The sequence below is a fragment of the Microtus oregoni genome, unplaced genomic scaffold (assembly GCF_018167655.1).
Source record: "Microtus oregoni isolate MIOR12 unplaced genomic scaffold, Mior012 000095F_ref0000231, whole genome shotgun sequence".
Lineage (NCBI taxonomy): Eukaryota > Metazoa > Chordata > Mammalia > Rodentia > Cricetidae > Microtus > Microtus oregoni.
The window spans coordinates 1,643,437-1,664,359 of record NW_024544708.1 but is presented as its reverse complement, the minus strand read 5'-3'; the positions used below and the strand labels follow the sequence as shown (position 1 = coordinate 1,664,359).

Genomic DNA, 20,923 nt, shown 5'->3' with positions numbered 1-20,923 from the left:
AAATGCATTTCAGACTCTGGAAGAAGTTGCATTTGCAAGGCACATCCTCCTCCTTGGATGGCAGGAGGCTAGGATTCCTGAAAGAAGCATTGTGTACACTTGGCTCACAAGTTCCTGGAGGCTTTCTACTCAGGGACCCAGCATCAGGTCAACTCTTTGATTGTTAATCACCATATCAAGTTTTCCAAGGATTTCACATATTTGTGTCAATCTGAGATGAGCGGTTACTTTAAGGCAACAGAGAGAACCACATTGGCCATCAGGCACATTAGGAATGGGATCTCGAGTTTTGGATGAAAGCCGAAGGTCACCTGACCTCTGGGAAATTTTGATTCCTGACCTGGAAAGGGAAGGTATTGTTATCTGCCCCACCATTATCTGGTCAGCTTCCAGGGAGAAATGTTGCTTATCCAAAGAAAATGTTTCTGTGTTTTCAAAAATGAACCTTGTAACTATGTTGACATTTGTAAGAAAAATATTCGGGTCTACATCCACAGAGCTTTTCTCATAGTTGAAATCCTGATCATAACACTACAACACAAACTTTTTCATAATTAAAGCTGAGGTCTATCAGTATGTTACAAGGGTCGGGGATATATACTATTGATGGAGCACAGAATAAGACCAACAGGTCCACAATAAATAGTGTGTTGCTTTTAAAAAAAGGAGAAAGATAGATGCTGACGTGTCAAGAGTTTCCAGGTGTACTTCCTGAGGGCAGAAAAGGTTGACAGGAGGGAGTTCAACCACCGAGACCAGAAAACTGACTGCTTTAATGAAAATATGTGGCCTTTGGTCTAGGAAGCATATGTAGACCTAGCAGTCAATCAGAGTTCCACTTAGTGATTTGAAATAAATGTTCATCCGTCCGCAAAGGACAGAGCAACAAGCAAACCAACGGAAGCCTAAGAGCAGGTTATAACCTCCCAGCAGCTCTTAGGACAAACACTGAGAATGGCCCTGGCAGATAAAACACCCCATCATGTTGAATGTCCCTGTCTGCTTACAGCTCTATGTTCTGTACAACTAATAACCCCTCTTGGTTTCTGTAGATTTTATCTGGCTCTGGCTTGACACAAGAGATCCTTTTTGTCCGGGCATGTTCCTGAATTAGTGCCAAATCAGGACTATAGGCTTTCCTTCACAATAGGGCAAAAAGCCACATGGGCAGAGAGTCACAAGATGAGACGTCTCTACAGAAGACTCGCTGCACGCCAGACTTCAGTGTGACTCGGTAAGTCACTTCAGTTGTCCAGATTCTCTCTTCCCATTGAACAGAATAAGCTTTGAAGACCTCCACTGTAGCCAGGTGTGGTGGTGCATGGCCGTAATGCCAGTACTCAGAAGCCATATAAACTTTCTGTTGTAACTAGACTCATGATGAAAACCAGAGTGTGAAGAATCAACTCCTCACCGATTGCCATTGCCAAATAGTCTTCATCCTTACTAAAATCAAGCTTTCTGGGTTAGAGAAAAGCAAGGTTCCTTGCAGAACTCAGCTCTGATTCAGACAGTCTTTAAGGAACGCGGACAAGGTCACATATAAAGCTCATCCCATTTTCTCAGTACTCCTTTGACTTTGGACATGACATTTAATTCACATCTCTGGCACACTGGACCCTCTTGGCTACCTCGTCCAAAATATTTTCCTTCTCCTTGAAGGATGCGTCATTTTTCTTTTCCCTTTTTCATTGACATTGCCAGAACAGCTTTCAGTTCCTAGCAGAGTACAGCAGAGGGCACATAGAGTTCCCTGTGCTGGCCACGCTGACCCAATACAGCATCCTCCTCACCATCGTCCCACTAACACGAGAGTCTTGGTGGCAGGTGATGAACATAAGCCGTCCCACTGACACGAGAGCCTTTGTCACAGGTGACAAACATATGCTGTTGCACTACCGAGAGCCACAGTCAGATCAGGGCACGGTCTTGGTGGGGAACATTTTGGGAGTTGTGGTAAATGTACAGAGACACACATCCATCACCGCAGTTTCCTATGGAATATTTTACTCCCCTGAATAGCCTCTGTGCTTTCCCAACTCTGCCCACTCCCCCCCACCCCCTAATCCCCGGCTTCCTCATTCATTTCTATTGGTTCCCATTTCCCATAGCATCAGCGAAACCAGGTATCCTGGGATTTTCAAATGGGCTTCCTTCCCTTAGTCATGTGCATCTGAGTTTCCCGTGCCTACGTGACTTGATTGATCATTTCTTTAGAGCGCTGAATACTGCTGCGCTGTCTGTACAGACTGCAGTTTCTTTATCCATCCACATACTGAGAGGCATTCTTGTGGCTTCTAAATTGGGCACTTATGAATAAACCTGCTAGAGAGACCCACATGTAGGCTTTGTCATACACATACTTTCTTAGGTCCTCTGGATAACTACCACACAGCATACTTGCTGGTCTGTATGGTAAGAGCAGCCCACCCTCCACAATGGCTATACCATTTTATCTTCCCGTTGGCAACAAATGAGTGTTCCTATCATACTCTGTCGCACATCCAGTGTGGCTTCTGCTCTGGATTCTGCATTCTGGTATATGTTTGTGGCACATGACTATGAGCTCAATGCCCACTTCAGGAATTCTCAGCCAGCAACAGCAGCGTCACTCTGGAGTCTGTGAGTTTCTCTGGAGCCTGTCCTTTGCGTTTCTAATCTTGTCTCAAGTGTTTAGGCTCAGGAATGAACCCATTATGTTAAACACTTCAAGAAAGTGACGGTTATTATTACTATTAGCCTTCAAAGGACCTAAGGGACTGAAAGAAAGGAGTTTTGTTCTATGCTCAGGAAACTCACCTTTAGTTCCCTCTGCTAATTAGAACAAAGCCTGTGTCCTGAGGGCAACTCACCACCAGGCCCTGTTTGTCATAGAAGCTGGTGAAAATCCATCCCTGGTCAGTCACTAAAGGCACTAAATAAATCCAGGCCTATGGAAACCATCCTTACTGATTAGCTCACTTGAACTGAGTCGTTACTAATCACAGCTCAAATGTCCTAATGAATTTGTAAAATCCCTTTGCTTACTTTAAATCTACCTTGTCTCCCCGACAGTGTTAACTGAAACGGGGAATAAAATAAATCAGTTCCCCTAAATTGTTTTTGTCACGTGTTTTGTCAGGAGGAGGAGCAGAGCGACTGACCCTGAGGACCTGTGCGCTCAGCTGTGATGGTTCCTGGCTCCTCCTCTTTCCCCGGTGCTGATGTTGGAGCTGGGGGACCCAAACCTCCCATCACTTAGTGTCCAGAGGGAACATGGACCATTCGCCTTGAACGATGCTAAGAAGAAAAACGAATCTCCCCCAGAAGTTCCCTTAGCCCCACAGTTCTCTCTGACAACAATTTCATTAATTAAATGTTATTTAATTAACTTATAGTTAATATGTTCAACTAAATAGTGTGTGATTTAACATATTAAGTATAAAACTTAGCTAAAAATGTCCAATGAAAATTTGGAAAAGAAATCTAAAAATAGAAAGTAAAATTTATGAAAATCTTAAAAACTTTCTGACTCCATTGGGAGGAATAACTGCCTCTCTGGTTATTTACACAAAAGAAATAAATTTTACTAGGATGGTTTAGATTTCAGTGACTGTTTCACCAGCATATTTGAACAACCCTAAATGACACAACTGGTACATTTAACTACAAGATCTTTCTCTGTTATGATGCGACACAAGGGCAAAGTTAAATGGTCTGGGGAGGAGACCAGCTTTTCCAGAAAGGGCTCTTCCATTATAAGACTGGAACTTGTCCTAGTTCTCACAGGCAAGGTTAATAATGTACTCTGGGGTCATTCAAGACTTCAGCCTGCTGTCCCACTGTGGACCAGGCCTGTTTGTTTAACCCGCCTTTAAGAAAACAAGGTAATAATCAGTCTTACTTGTCTTGGATTTCCCATGCAATCAGCTTTTACAACCTAAGCTAATGCATAGCTGGTTAATCTTAAATCATGGGCTCTTTATGCCCCTGGCCCAGATAATGCATGTGTATCATTTATTCTGTATTTGAAAATTGCAAATACAGAAAAAGAAAGCAACTTCCCAAAGTCTACCACAAACGCTGAAAACAACCATTTAGGAGTATTAGAGATATTCTATGTTTGCAGTCTGAGTCAGTTGGGTTCAGTTGGAGTCAGTGACTTAATAGATATGAAACTCTGTTAGAGATTTCCATGAAGAATCCCATTCCTTCCCCACGTGACACTTTCTGTGCCCTTCAATAAAGGTAGAACATAGCACCTTGTTGGGGACAGTCACATAAACATACAAAGACAAAATTCAGCTACACACAAGGACAGATGCAAGTACAGGAGCAAACAGATTCGTGGGACAGCCTTCAGTCATGTACAAACTCAGAGTCATCCAATAGACAGAGGGAGCAAGAAGTAGAGAAATCAAATCTGAACTTGTGGAGTGATATTTCATTTGCATTTTAATAAATAAAGCTTGCCTAAAGATCAGAGAGTACAACAGCCCCACTGGTCAGCCTTACAGACCAAGCAGTGGTGACACACAGCTTTAAGCCCAGTATCCAGCCCTAGAGAGGAATATAAAACGGGACTCACTCAGAGGTAGAGGTAAAAGCCAGTGGCTGGCTGTTTTGCTTTGTGACCTTCAGGTTACTGTGGTGGGCAGCTGCCTAACCTAAGTACTAACAATGGTCATTGCCCCAGGAAAAAGACCTACAGAAAGATGGGTGAATTTTTTTGGCCTTTACATCATACATGTCCACATAATTTTTCTTTTATGACTTCAGTGATTAAAGAAAATCACAGATAAAAAATAAACATTCATAAATAAAGCTTTATTTATCATAAGTTCATAATCCTCATCATGAACAATATAGTCTAGCCACAAGATAATGAAACGGCAACATGTAATATGCAGCAAGATGATGTATTCATATTTGTGTCTATTCTAGTAATATATTATGCTAGAAAGGATTTTCAAGGGAGCTATAAACGGCTGTCTCCAGTCATTTGCCCATATCCGTAAGAAAGAAATACTGCTATCTGATCAATAGAAACAGTGCTTGGATAGTTATATGGCTTACGTTGCTCATCCAAAACAATTAACAATAGGACTGGAAGATCAGCAATTTTGATCAAACAGTTCTATTACCCTTCTTGCTTTAACAATAGGCATACACATGTATTTGCAGATTTCATTTCAGTTATATGCATTATTCATTTTTAAAGCTTTCCTTTCACTTCCAATTTAACCCAATAGGTGTTAAAATTACCAGTTCTTTATATCCTTAAAATTAATCTGCAAAACTTGCTTTGCAAACCAAGGAACATGGCTACCGTTCAGGCTTTCATCAACTGTCTGCTGGGGAAACTCCAGCTCTCATTTATTTTCCATTTTTCCTTTGTTAATTTAGTCTTGGAAAAGACCAACAGCATTGTTGAAGTGGGGGTGGGGAATCTAGCAGAAGACCAAATGCTGCTGAGTATGTTCTAAAAAGTTCGCCATGAATGAGGACACACAGCCTGGGGGATGGTTTGTCTGGCAAGTTACAGGAAGGTAGCACACAAGGCATAGGAGCTACTTTTCAATGCACGACACTGGTGTGGGCTCTGTGCAGGCATAGCACCAAACACACGAACAAGTTCAGTAGGAGTGAGCTTTTCCTAAATATTCTCATGACACAGATATCCCGACAGGACCCTTGGAGTAAGGACACATGATAATGGAAAGTATCAGTGGCTTCTGTCATTGCTTTTTACCAAATACATGGTAAGAAACAACTTCAGGGCAGACTGATTTTGGTTAATGTTTGAGAATAGAGTTCATCACTGCAGAGGAGTCTGCAATGCCCACAGCAGTGGCTGAAAGATACAAATACTCATTTATATCCGAGCAGACCAGGAAGCCTAGGACAAGGAATATTCATGTCCCTCTGGTTTTCTCTTTTCTCTCTTCTATTCAGTCTGGGCCTTCAGCTCCCATGATAGAGCCACTCACATTTAGGGTGGATATTCCCTCCTCATTCAAATCTGTTGGGAAATGTCTTCCTAGTCATATGCAGGTGAGTCTAAATTCAGACAAGTTGTCAATGAAGATTAACCATCCCTGGTGGCTCAGGAGCAATCCTCATTGTGGAAGGACTTTACCATGTGTTCCAATGTCCTGTGTCCCTAGCATCAGGACTGAGCATCCAATCCCACCCAACAAGGGCTCTCCATCATCCAGAAGCCTATGCATGAATGAGCATGTTCAGATCATCCCCTAAGATACCCAAGTCCTACTGCTCTAACCAAACTTAGTTTGGTTGATGTCGTTGCTGGGGCATTGAAGAATGGAAGTGAGCAGAGCTAATGAGATTCATCATGTACTGAAGTGAGTCCACTGGTCTAGAATAGCGACATCACACACACAGGAATAGAGCTCTCACAGGTTCCCCCTTCCTTGGCTAATAAGCTGTCTCCTAGCCTGATAACAACTGAAATTATACAAAAGCAGCATGTTCCCCCAGATTCTCCGAAACATGTGCTCATTTCTTGGATTTTGTTTGAGGACATACATTTATGCATTATTTTCTTTACAGCAAAATCTGATTTAATATATGTACATCACATAAGCCCCGAGTCATTCAGCTTCTTAGTCCTCACCAGAGCAGTACAAAACCTCGGTGATAGCATATATCAATTCTGTTCACTGATCCGAGTTTGACAGGGGGTCTACACAGGACTCACTGCGTTACTAGGTTACACTGCCAAGTCGTCTCCCTGCACCAGCAAGTGTAATTTCTCCATTCTTGATAAGAAGCTGCCAGTATTGGTTCAAAGTTGACAGAAGGAACAGGAAAAAGGTTGAGGAATGGGAAAATAATTTGTTGGGGGGGGATTTTAGCTGTTAGGAGTTAGACCAGCACTCACTTCCAGCCAACCAGGCTGAAATGATGGAACCCCTGTAGAAGAGCGTGTTTTCTAGATGTTCGTAAAGGCACTGGCTGAATAAAAATCTCCGTGATAAATCATAATGCTGAATAATGTTCCAAGTTCCACCAAAAACCACAAGTATGCAGAAAAGATAATATTCATGGGGGCCCAGTGTAGTAAACTTATAAACAGGCTTATGAACAACTAGAGCATTTGAGCTAATCAAAACAGGAACCATTTTGTTATCAATCTTTTTCTTCCTTCAATGCACAGATGATTTGGGAATGATTTAGATGGCCCAGAGTCTCACAGAGTTCAAGGATGTCATTACAATTTAGATCTGAAATAGTCACCAATGGTCCATGTGTTCAAGGTTTGGTTTCCGCCAGCAGCATTACAGAAAGAATAATGGAACCCTGAATAGGGAAGCGAGTGGAAGAAAGTCAGATCACTAGGGTCCCTCGCTGCCATTTTCCTGTTGTTTCTGTGTACCTCAGGTCCCATTGTGAGGTGTACCACTGCCATGAGGCATGTATGTACCATGTTCTCCAGTATAAAATATTCTGGTACACCATCATGCACTGTTTAGTCCTGTTCAAAGTGGGATCTGGGAGAAGAGTTTTCTTTACCCAGACTCCGCTACATGTTCATTTCAAGTATCCTCAAAATTCCTTGTCCTGAACCAAGCTGCCCCCCCCCACCTCTGTGACAAGGAGAAAGAAAAACAGTGAACAGCTAAGGGTTTTCAAAACACTGCATCCTTGAAAAGAGCTAGAGGCTAAAGCATTTCCAACAGAGGTTATTCTATTCGCTCCATGATATAAAACTGTATGCCATGGGAACAGGAAACCAGAGGCTCACTATCAGCGTGACTGTCGATGCTCCCCCATGGGACCCTGTTCCACAGTCTATCAGTTGTTTCCATCAAGCTTCTATTTGTCACTTCTTCTTTAACTTTTGTCTGTTACGTGCTTAAGGAAGTTACTCATTTGAAAGCAAAAGTAAGGCTATCTTACATCATTCCCTGGACCACACAGAACACCCTACCATGATGTCCTGGGCTGCCATAGGCCTGAAGATGAAGGGTCAGCCAACCACAACCCAAGTCTTCAGAAAGTAGGGGCCAAAGTCCACCTTTCCTGCAGACAGGTTGATTATTGCAGGGAACACTGCAGAAAATGGAACTATTCTCAAACACCCCGCTCATTTTGGGCCCATACTCATCATATAGCGGTTGCTCCTCAGCGAAGGAATAATCACAACAGTGCTTCCACAGGAAGCTGTTAGACTATAGCATCAGCAAACATCTGGATAAGTAGGTTTCTAAAGAACAGACATGTCAGGTACAGTCTGCAAGATCTCTGTGATTTTATTATGTACACAATATTCCTTCTGCGTGTATGCCTGAAGGCCAGAAGAGGGCACATTACAGATGGTTGTGAGCCACCATGTGGTTGCTGGGAATTGAACTCAGGACCTTTGGAAGAGCAGGCAATGCTCTTAACCTCTGAGCTATCTTCTCCAGCCCCCTCTCTGTGATTTTCTCCAGTGTTGGACTGCTGTCGCACAAACAACGGGGTTCAGTCCCAGGCTGCACACTGGCCATCCCTAGCTCCTCATAATTTTCTTCTGTCCCTCAGTTTCCTCTGAGCTATGTAGAAAGCAGTCTTCTGAGGCTTTAAGAGCGGCACATAAGAAGCTCAGCAGTAGTGTACTGTGCTCATTTTGCAGGCACGAGGAGGTCTATGGTCCTGCAGAGAACCAACTGCCCTTTCCAAAGGCGTCAGCAATAACTCCAAAAACAGCTGCTTGTCTGCCTACACTCACTCGAGCACCCAAACCCTCCTACAGAATTGCTACGGTTGGTCCATTCTATCCCCGCACTGACCAAAGTGTTAGCTGTAAGTCTTGGGGGGGCAAAAACAGCTGTCAGGAAGGCTCTGGTCCACCCTGCATTCTGAATTCTGTCCTGACCTGCAGACACAGTGGGATGCCATCCAAAGCAAAAAGTGTTTTCATCTGCATTCTAATAGCGAACTTCCTTCTAACGGTCTTTTAATGTTGATTATTTTAAAAGCTTCTTAATAGTTTAATGTGTTACAAATGCACTGAAAACATGTTGCCCTTTGGCAGAGCCATTTAAGAATTAGAACACCTTTAATTTTTTTCCCCTGGCAAATAAACTTAAATTAAAAATGAGTTCTGTTCTGTTCCATTAGATCACTGGCCTTTATCCATCCTGTATAACCGTCATAATTAAATCAACTCTTACCTGCCCCCAAATTCCATGGATCAGGAGTGCAGGCCTCAATACATACTGTAATGGGGGTGACAGCTGATAAGAGATAAACAGCTAGCTAGTCTTCTGCAGGCACTTAACTGAAAATCAGTGTTTCTCCCTCAAAGGAGGACTAAGGGCAAAGAGCAAATGCAAGCGGAGAGAGGCCAGCATCAGGAGAACGACAGCATAGTAGGGTCTGAGTTCCACATTCTCCCCCCCCCCGCTAAAAACCCACTATTATGCATTTCTATCACGCAAATCTAATTCATATTTATTTAAAAAGAGTCACTCTAGTGTCCGGAGAGCACAGAAAATTCTATTGCAAAACCAGCATTCCCAAACCTCCGGACATTTAGAGGAGGTCCATCCAGTACGGGGGAATGGGCCACAACATTCATTCACCACTTCCAGCAAAACTTAGATTGGGCTCTCAAGTTGTAATAAGAGCCAAACCCCCATGGTGGGAATGCGGAGCCCTACCCTGAAGGGACTCTGTCCTCTTCTTGTGGTCTGTTCAACAGAAGTCCTGTCAAGGACACAAAACAACTATACAAATATATGCATTCAGGTGCAACAGGACAATTGCCACTGTGAAAGTCAGCAGAGAGGCTAAACCGCACAGCACCTTAGGCTGTGCCCTTGCTTCCCACAGGCCGAAGCAGAGGACAGTTGACCTGTTCAACACTTTGTGTGGCTGAGGATGTGTGTATGCAGTGAGACTATGTAGCACTATGCTACCAAATATGAATTTTAATGTAATGAGTCAGACGTCCTCACTGCAATTATATAAAAACTTGAACCAAGTCTATAAAAGAAAAAACCACAAGCATACGTACATCTGCACTAGAGCATGAAAACCCATGCCCCCCTTCTTAGTATAAAATACCAGGTTTATAAAATAGACACACTCCGCTTGTACGCATCACTCCACCATTGCTGGGTTTCAACTCCATCCCAACTGCATGTTGTGTTTGACTCACTGAAATTTATCTAAATCACCAAGGCAGACTTTATAGCAAAGACTTATTAATTAAAAGCCAAAGTCGGTGCTTACAACTCAGAATAGGTCATAAAAAATAGGTCATAAAAAATCCCATGGGGGGGGCAAAAAGCACAACCAATCTGTGTGACAGGGTGGCTATCGTTGGGAACTCTGCTAAGTGGATAAGTCACTTAAGACAAATCCTTCAGGGTTCCACATGCATAGCACATGTAGACCTTGCGTTCAGAGGGAAAAGGCAGAACTGTGGGCTGCAGGGGCTGTCCGGGGCCAGTGTGGCCTTCATGTGAGCAAGCGCAGTATAAGAGGAAAGCGGCTCAGTGATTGTTGAATGGACCCAACACTACCAACACTACCAACACTAGTGGATATTAGACCCAGTTAAGGTGACGAGTGTTATGTTTTGTGTATTTTACAACCATGAAGAAGGAAAATGGCTTCTTCCTCTGTCTTAACACCCCATTTATAACTACCTGATGTTCTACTTTACTCATGTGAATTTGAGTGTGCGTGTGTTTACACCATTAGTGTTCCAAATATATAAACATAACATCAGAAATCTCCACCCTCGGCAAAATGCCTGACACTTAAATGATTAAGAGTACTTTTTAAAGTTATAATTATTCATTTTTTCCAAACATGTTTAGTTATATTAATCCCGAGGACCTGAGTTCAGCTTTCTTCCAGCTTGCCAGTTATAATTAACCCTTTGTTAGAGATCGGTATTCCTTAACTTCCAGGGTGAGTTATTAGCAAGTCACTTAACCACAGCTGGCCAATAACCAGGATACATGGAAAGTGATGTCCCCAAATAAGACACCCACAAAGTCAACTGTGAAAACAAGTCTAACAATATTATCCATTTTACTATTTCAATTGCGTATCACTAAATGGTCCGGGGTAAAAAGGATGCTCCAAATTCTATGAATATAATATGCTCTAACAGAAATCACACACTAACCTTCATTTTGCTTAACTGGATGCTAAAGTAATTTTAATTCTCTGAAGTTATCCAACTATGGCTCAACTGTAGAGCTGGGAAATCCCTGGGTGTGTACAATTACCCTGAAGCCAGCTTCTGACTATGCTTGTCTTTGAAATCATAATTCATACAGGTAGGACACTTTACTGTTCTCAAAGAACCTCACTGTAAAGGGTATATCCTGATCTTCATCTACACTTCTGATGCTGTGGGCAGAGACGAAGAAGTGGGCAAGAACAAAGGAAATGGGCGACTGGACATGTTCCCATGGAGAGCCGACGCCTGCACTTGGAAGTAACTGCCAGAAATACAAACAGCCAATGCTCTGGAGAGATGCTCCTCATGATCCCCACGGAAATCTGACCCAGTGATGAGAATGTATCCATGAGCCTTGGGGGGGAGGATGGGCAGAAACCAGGGCTCAAGCTAGATACAGTTTCGTGGGTGTCACCAGGACAGGACAGAGCTCAGTGTATTACAGACACCGAAACACAGACTGGCTAAAACAAACGGTTTTCCACGAGTCTGTCAAAACTGAATTCTCAGCGCTAGGCAACTCTGTGAGCCCTGACATCAAAGAGCAGTTCTCAGGTTTTAGTTTCAAGCACTCAAGTATTTCAAGTATGTAAAACATTTCTAAAGGATCTTGGGGGAAAAAAAATCAAACTCTTTTGAGTGAACAAGTTAAGGCCTGGCTTGGTGGGGTAAGGCCTGTAATTCCAGCTTCTGAGGAAGTGGGAGCAGGAAGATGGCAAGTTCAAAGCCAGCCTGCATGACTTAATAAAACCGTGCATCAAGGTAGGAAGTAAAACCAGAGCAGGATGTAAAACACGGTGATGAACACACCAAATGTATGTATGTGAGACCCTGGGTTCGATGTCCGGTGGCACACAGAGAAAAGTCAGATGGCTAAAAAAAAAAAAATAAATAAAAGTGTACTATGATTGACTGGTTGCTATAGTTACAGCCCTGTCTCTGCAGCTGCTCTGCACCAGAAAGCAGCGGCGGGTACAGCGGTGGCCTTGCAATGATGCCATAGGAGCTGTACCATGATTATCTGTTTGGTAGCTGCAGAGAGGACAGTGGCTTTCCTATGACCACAGGGCCAGCTGCAGTACAGTCAGAGCAGACACAGGAGGATGACAACTAAGGAAGTTGGCTATAGTATCCACTCATGTTGTGGGTTCACCCACAAAGTGGCTTGCTAACACAAAATCTAGGTTTGGAGTAAGAGATAGGCTTCAAATGCTATTCCTGTGGTCATAATAAAATAGAACCATGATGCTCCCGCCTCACGCTTTTGAAAAGGTCACTACAGAACTCTGACAGAGTTCAGAGCTTGACAAGCAAGATTATGGAGCTCTTGAGCAAGGATAAAGTCAGAATGAAAACGGAAGATCTGCAGGATGGAAACAGATATGGATCACTTCTGGAGACAGAGAGTAACGAACAGATGAATCACAGCATCTCCAGTTTGATGACATCTTCAAGGTCAGGCTCACTCTGTCATTGTCAACACCAGAATCGCATTCTATAATGTCAGGTTCGAGATCAACAAATCAGTCCCTGCCCACCGTGTAAGGTACCTTGTCTTGTCATCCTTTCTCCATGATCAACGGTTGTGGAACCTGCTGGATCCTGGCTGATCTCCCCTGGGTGGTAGTGTCTTTGGGCAGAGTTGTGGAAGATGCACAGTTCAGAAATGAATGCACTGATTTCTGTGGGAGCCCACCCACACTGTAGAATGCTGTCACCTCCCACAATACTGGTGTTTTGTTTTCCTAGTACAACCTGAGATGATGGTAGTTATCTTTTTGAGAGAGGTCAAAGCTTTACAGCAGTGGTTCTCAAACTTGGATGACCCCTTTGGGGGGGGTCAAATGACTCTTCCACAGGGGTCACCTAGGACCACTGGAAAACAAGGACATTTATGATCTATCACAGCAGCAAAATTACAGTAATGAAGTAGCCTTGAAAATAATTTTAGGGTTGGGGTTCACCACAGCAGAGGAACTGTATTAAAGGGTCGCAGCGTTGGGAAGGTTGAGAACTTCTGCTTTACAAGGACAATTTACACAGACAGTGCAGACTGTGATGAAGGTTCATCTGTGTCTCAGCCGCATCCCCATTGGCCTCTTCATATAAGCTTTAACATTGCTCCGATTCTACATCAATATTCTTGCTGACTTCAACCATACAAGCAAATGTCCTTTCATCCCTTCTATTCCTCACTCAGTCAGTTTTGTCCCCAAACTGTCCCAAGGCATGTTCATACACTGCAGGGGAAGGCTGAGAGGGGCTCATGGGTTTCGAAGGTCCATGACTCTCTCTTTGTAAATGCTGTAAGGTGCTCACCAGCCATGGGAACACTACCGTGGACAAAGAGCTAGCTCTCAGTCTGTAACTGCAGGACCCGTCTTTTCCCCATCCCTTTCAGCAATGCCACACGGACCACCAACAGCCATCACCAGTCGAAACTGCACATTGGCTCAAAAGCCTCAGGTCAAGAAAGGTGAGCTGTCCTGCGTCGTACAGCAAGGAGTCTCGTGACTTCAATTTCTTCACCCACCTAACATGCCTCTTCTCTCATTTCTCACTTCAACTCTCTCACCTAACATACTTCCTTCTATTTTCTAAGGTCGACTCAGCTCAATTGCAGCCTTTTCAAAACATTCTCTGTCAGTGTTTGACACACTAGGAACACACTGGGCAGAGCTTCACGAGCAGGCAACAAGCAGAGTGGATATGAGGTTGCTTGTTATTGGAATCCCTCCATCAACTGAAGATTAATTCTTTTAGGGACCTGAGACAGTGTGCAAATACCAGTTGAAAATGGGTTTTCATTTATTCAAAGGGATTGTCAATCTATTGTAAAAGATGCCCTGTCTCTTTGAACGCCATACATTTACACACCCTGCAGAGCTATCAAAAGGCTTCCTAAAAATATATGCATGCATTAAAACCAGGGAAACACAGAGTTGTGTCAATTAGCTGAAATGCTTGGCCACAACACCAAGATGAAAAAAATCAAAACAAAACCAGGACCTGGAATGCTACGTGGATGGGGCTGTGATGGGGATGAGGCAGATCAGGTGCCCTCTCCCAGCAGAAGCAGGAGGAAGTTATATATTGTGTGCCCCAAACAGAGCTGATTGGAATAGCATTGAAGTTATTTCTTATGGGGCACACTTGGAGGTGGACAGGGTCTTATGAGGGTTCTACAATCTCACATGAGGAACAGAGGTTCTGCTCTGGATACTTCAGAAGACACGTGTAAAACCAATAACAGCCCTGGAAGCAAGCCTGATTTTGAAAAATGCTATCAGCAAATATAAAATCATATGATCCCTTGAGGTTCAAAAGCACCTTGCTTTCTGTCCTTCCTTCTCCTACCGGGCCTTCTCTCTGCCTGCCCCGAGTCAGACACCCTGTAAGTCTATTTCCATTTCCTAACACCCTTGTCCTGCTAATCCCCTCTAAGATCCCCCTTCCCCATGGCTCCTTTACCCTCTCCTGGTTTCTGGGGTTCCATGGTATTTACTCAGAGTTGAGGACTTGGAGTTTGGTACTGCAGACGAGAGAAAATGTGGTGTTCATCTTTCTTGGTCTGGGTTACCTCACTCAATACAATCATTTCTAGTTTCACCCATTTACACGATTCTCCCTTACAGTTGAATAATATTCCATTATGTACATGTTCCGCATGTTCACTGTCTGCTCATATGTTGGCGGATATTAGGGAGTTTCCGTTTCTCTGCTGCGCAGAGAGCAGCAATGGGCACGACTAGGCATGCATCGGTGGGGTATGATGCGGAGTCCTTTGGGCACGTGCCAAGGAGTGGTACAGCGGGTCATGGGTGATGCGGAGTCCTTTGGGCACACGCCAGGGAGTGGTACAGCCGGGGCAGTGGTAACTTTACTTTTGGCGTGTAGAGGATTCTCTGCACTGATCTCTATAGTGGCTGTACCAGTTATCCTTCCAGTGGAGGAGTGAACGGTGGCTAAGGGCTCCCCTTTCCCCCCATCCATTTGCTGTCAGCTGTTTTGTGACTTTAGTCATTCTGGTTCGGGTGCAATTTGCTCTCCTCTGATGGGTAAGGATGATGACTACCTCTTCATGTAGTTCTCAGCCAGTTTTCTTTCTTCTATGTTTAGATCCCTAGTCCATATATTTTTTTTAAAATTTGGATCATTTGTTTACTCTTTGTGTGTGTGTGTGTGCGTGTGTGTGTGTGTGTGTGTGTTTGTGTTTGTATATGCAGGATTGTCAATGCTCTGTCCGATGTGTAGCCGGCAAGGATTCTCTCCCATTCTGTGGGATTCTCGTCACTCAACTGATTTCTTCCTTAGTGGCACAGAAGTTTTTTAATTATATAAAATGCCAATTGTTAGTTGTTGGCCTAAATTTCTTGGTAAATTGCGTCCTGCTCACAAAGCCCCCTTTACACCTATATCTTGTAGGCGCTGCCTACCTACAAGATGGGTTTTTCTAGCACTTTTGGTGTTTGGGGTTTCAAATAGAAGTCTTTGATCTAATTGAATCCAATTTTTGTGAAGAAAGACAGACATGGGTCTAATTTCATTCTTCTGCCTGTGGCCATAAGTTTCACTGGTTCCATTTGTTGAATATCCTGTCTTTCTTTCTTTTTCCTTTCTTTCTTTCTTTATCTTCCTTCCTCCTTTCCTTTCCTTTTCTTTTTTTTCCTTTCCTTTCCTTCATCCCCCCCTTTGATACTTTGTCAAGTGTCAGATGGCCATAGTTATGAGTATTTACGTTTGGGTGTTCTGCTGTCTTCCACTGACTTATATGTCTCTCTTTGGATTGGTACCATATTGATTTTTTTTTTACCCATTCCTTGATTTTTTATTATTTATTTATTTAAGATTTCTGTCTCCTCCCCGTCACCGCCTCCCATTTCTCTCCCCCTCCCCCAATCAACTTCCCCTTTTTCATCAGCCCGAAGAGCAGTCAGGGTTCCCTGCCCTGTGGGGAGTCCAAGGACCTCCCACCTCCTTCCAGGTCTAGTAAGGTGAACATCCAAACAGCCTAGGCTCCCACACAGCTAGTACATGCAGTGAGTACCATATTGATCTTATTATTAGAGTTCTCTAATATTTCTTGAATTCTGGAAAAGCAATCCCTCCAGCATTATTCTTTTTTGTTAAAGATTGCTTTGGCAATACAGGACCTTTTCTGCTTCCATAAGAACTTTAGAATTTTTTTTTCTATCTCTGAAGAATGTTGTGGGTGCTTTGGTCAGGACTGCATTCAATCTGTCTACTGTTTTAGGTGGGATGGTCATAATACTAATTCCACTGAGCCATGAACCCATGATGTCTTTCCATTTTCTAGTTTTGAGCAGCTGGTCAGGGTAGTCTAAGTCACTCCCAAAATAATGCAGATTTTCAACATTATCTTTGCCTCTCAGCGAATGAGTATTGGGGCCCCATTGCAAAGACATCACACACTTAGGGTATATGAATTGGCTGACGCCAGCTGGATCTGACTTCAAAGCTCCTTTCCTGTGGTCTACCCTTTATGGTTCCAGAAAATACTATGTAAGGTGCAAAGAGAGGGAAACAAGCAGTTCCACCAGGTGCGACACCTAGGAACCATAATGATCACCGGCATGGCTAGATATTTTTAGAGGCACAAGACTTGGCACTTAAAAGTTACCAGCAAGCAACAGCTGTCTAAATGGACTTAGGGCCCATTCAATAGGAGAGAAACCATGCCTGGTACTAGACACTTGCCAGTTTCTGGGTCTACAGAGGTGATTTAGAGAATTCACTGCCACTATTTTGTAAGCGCAGTGCAATTCCTTACCACATTCTAAATCTTATCCTTATACCTACAGAGAGGAGTAGTTACCACCTCCCATCACAGAAGCCTTTCATTATACAGCTAGTATTATCCACATCACAGATAAGCATGAAAACAGGCGCAACTGTCAGAGGTCACTGATGTCATGGGACTCAGGAGACAGCTCCATGCTGAAGTGTTTGGCACACAAGCATGAGGACCCACGTTCAGTCCCTGCACCCACTTAAAAACCAGGCTTGGGAAAGGGTCCTTGTAATCCCAGAGATAGGGAGGTGGAGACAGAGATATCTGTGGCTCTCTGGTCAGCCAGCCTGGCCTAATTGGTGAGACCCAGGTCCCGGTGAGAGGTATTGTCTCCAAATTCAAGATGCAAGATTTCTGAAGAAGGATATCCTAGACTGATTCCACATGCACACATACATACACCTGTGTACATGAACAAACTACACATACACAACTGTGTACCCACAAACATACACGCAACTGTGTAAAGACAAACACACACAACTGAACACACACACAACTGTACACAATACAACTGCATACACAACACTATCTACATACACAACTGTATATATCCAACTGTTCATAGCACTAGATGCATAAACAGAACTGTACACACCGTGTACATACTCAACTGTACACATTGCTGTATATACTCACCACTGTATATACATACAAATGTACCCACATACAATTGCATACAACTATACACACAGCGGCATACACACACAACTATACATATACACAATTGCATACATATAACTAACTATACACACAGCTGTACATAGACACATTATATCTGAGATCCAAGTCTTACTATGACAGTAAATTCCATGACAGCACCCACTGGCCTTTGAAAACTTAGGAGAGAAATGAAGCGTCAATACTGCCCTCTTACCTGACACTATCTAAAGCATTACATTAATGTATCAAACTCCATGGGTTCACCTCTCTGCACACAATTCAATATAAGGCTTTCTGCTCACTATGAGATTGCCATAAGGATTTCCTTCCTCCCAGACAGTCACCACTCAGAAACAACTCTGACTTGTAAGAGATTCTTCTTTCTAGTAATCATAAAATGTTACGTTTTGTTGTCCATCAACCTTAGTCTATGCAGCTTGCAAAACAGCTTTGGCACAACTAAGACTTTGCAATCCAAGAACCCAAAGACTACACACAGTCCACCAATAATTCTTTATGATGTCAACAGGCTCCTGGTCACTAGCCAGCAGCCATGCCTCACATATCCATCAATAGAAACAGCTTCCAAGCTCTCCGGAAGAATCTGTCATTTCCCAGCATTGCCCTTAGGTGATGAGGACATTAGATAGAAACAGAAAGCAGAGGGGCTGGAAGAAGTGTCTGACCCATTAGCAGACATCATTAAAGTAGATAGCCTCTGGAAGCCTTAGGGACCATCCCAGTATCAATTGTATGGTACCCAAAGCAAGATGTAAATTAAGAACAGAAAACAGAAGTAGAGACAGGTTGAAAGATAGACGTTCTTGAGGTCATGGGGCCTAAAGTTGAGTGCTAACTTGTGATTCATCTTAAGGAGTCTTTTTATCCCCGCATGGAATGCAGGCAGAGCTGTAGAAAGAGTGTCATCCAGCTGTGGGATCCAATACAGACACCAACACCAAGGGAGACCATGGCCATCAGTAAATTGACTCCTGGTACTCACCGGCACACTTGGTTCTTGTTCTCAGGGCTGGCCCAGGAGATCCAGTGCCACCCTCCCCTGGTCTGGTGAGAAGCACGCTGATTTCATACTCTGTGTCTGGATCGAGGTGGCCAATTTTGTAACTTGTGGAATCCACCGGCTGCCGATCGTTCCAGCTCCCACTGGCTGTGCAGTACTCGACCTCACGAGCCACAATGGGTCCGTCCCCGTTGATGGAGTTGGCATTGAGCTGTATCCACAGATAGGTTGCTCCGACAGAGGCAAGTTGCGGTGGAGCAATGGGAACAGGTGGTTCTGAAAACAAACCAGAGAGTTATCTTTCAGGTATTTCTGTGTTCAGTTGACAAAGAACTAGACATGTATCCATGATGATGGCGTAGAAGATATTAAAAATTAAGCATTGAACTGATGAGAGGGATTTTGCTTTGTTTAATAAATGTAAGTACAGTGGTAAAGAGTTAAACAAGGTTCAAACCTTACCTTTCAAAAAATAATGAGGGGGCTGGAGAGATGGCTCAGTGGTTAAGATCGCTTATTAATCTTACAGAGGACATGAATTTGGCTCCAAGGACCCACATGGTGGCTCACAACCATCTATAATACCAGATCCAGGAGATCTGGGGATCTAATGTCTTCTGATATTCTATGGTGCTTATATATACATGCAAAAAAGCCCACTAACACATATATAATAAATAACTCTTAAAAAAAGTAACAAAGCTAACTTGAAAGCTACTAAGAAAAGAGGCAGGAGGCTCACTTGAACTTGAAAGTTCAAAACCAATCAAGGTAAAACAAGACACAGTCTCAAGGGGGGAAATGAGCAGAACAAGGTATGGTCATGGCTCAGTTGGTAGAGGGTCTGTCTAAGGCGTGAGAGGCTGTCAGCTTGCCCCCCCAGTACCCAGAGTGGTTCATGCCTGAAACTTCAACACCCTGAAGCCAGAGGCAAGCGGGTCAGAAGCTGAAAGTAATCTTCAGAGACTGTACAGTGAACTTGAGGTTAGCCCAGACTACATGAGTTACTATCTCAAAACAACAACTAAACAACCCACCTAACTTGTTCAAGTGAGTATGCCCATAATTGGTCTCAGGACAAAATACATAAACGTATTTTATATTAAAGAAGTTTTTTTTTTATTGTCACTAAAGTCACTACTGAAGCACTCTTGATAAGCAGTATCATAATCCATTGTTAGCCTTCCTGCTGATTAGGGTTTTCTACATCCTTAAATTGAGTTGGCACACTCCTGTTACGTGGGATTGGTGGAGGCAGGAGGAACAGGAGGTCAAGGCTAGCCTTGGCTACTTGGAAAATTGAAAGCCACATTCCCTTGTTTATATTTAGTATCATCTTAAAAGCAAGGAGGAAGTCATAGTTTATCTCTTCAAACATCCATTTTCCAAAGTGACTCACTTTCCCTAAAGATGTTACAATGGGCTCATCTTACTGGGGGAGAATTGAGCATACAGTTTACAAAGTCCTACTGTCTGCAAGGTATGAGTTTTACTAAAGTCAGAGTAGCAACGGATGCTCAGAATCAAAGAACACCCTACACCCAGCTTGATAAAAATTAAAGGCGTCAATAGCAAACACCCCCTCCAACTGGAGAGTCTCCTGGCCTGTGGCTGGCTGTTTTCCTCAGCATCATCTAAGAATGGGGAGGCTGGCCATCTTACTTATAAATTACCTCCCACCTTATTAATTAGACGCCAGCTGACTGTCCCTCTGGGTACCAGATGACAGAATTCTGCATGCCATTGACACTCTAAGTGGTCCTCCACATGATGGATGAGATCATGTAAGAAAATTCCATATTTTGTACCGAAAAGAGCTGTCATCCAAGAAAAACCTAAGCTCTTGTGGTTTCTCCTCAAGTGTTTTCTACAAGGGAGGTTGGGCTTTTTCAGTCTCTCCTTTTCAGTTCCTTGTCAAGCTCACTACGCTGCTACTGAAATAGGGCACAGCCGCACCTGCTCGCTACAACTTCCCCTGACCTCTCAGGGGGCAGACAGGCCAATCAGTCGCAGCCCTGCTTCCTGCTGAACAAGACTGAAGGAAAGGTAGTATCACCCGGGGCATGTCAGGTGAGATCACCGCAGGTTGATCCTTAAACACCACTCCTCCCCACCAAAGAAACCAACATCAGTTGTTTGCTTTCTGTGGGGAGGAGGTGTCTTTGCTCTTTTCCATATTCAGATAAAGTGCCATTGACTGAAAACTAGCTCATTAGGATAAATTACACCAAAACCTCATATT

At 43.4% G+C, this 20,923-nt stretch overlaps 1 protein-coding gene across 9 annotated transcripts in view; it reads right to left on the bottom strand.

The window, feature by feature from the left end:
• LOC121442760 (receptor-type tyrosine-protein phosphatase mu) overlaps positions 1-20,923 on the bottom strand; it is a 695,160-nt gene that overhangs the window by 355,807 nt on the left and 318,430 nt on the right. For all 9 annotated transcript variants that reach the window (XM_041644372.1, XM_041644376.1, XM_041644373.1 and 6 more), the window contains exon 7: positions 18,664-18,957. In XM_041644372.1, the coding sequence (XP_041500306.1) occupies positions 18,664-18,957 (294 nt within the window). The remainder of the gene's footprint in view (positions 1-18,663; positions 18,958-20,923) is intronic.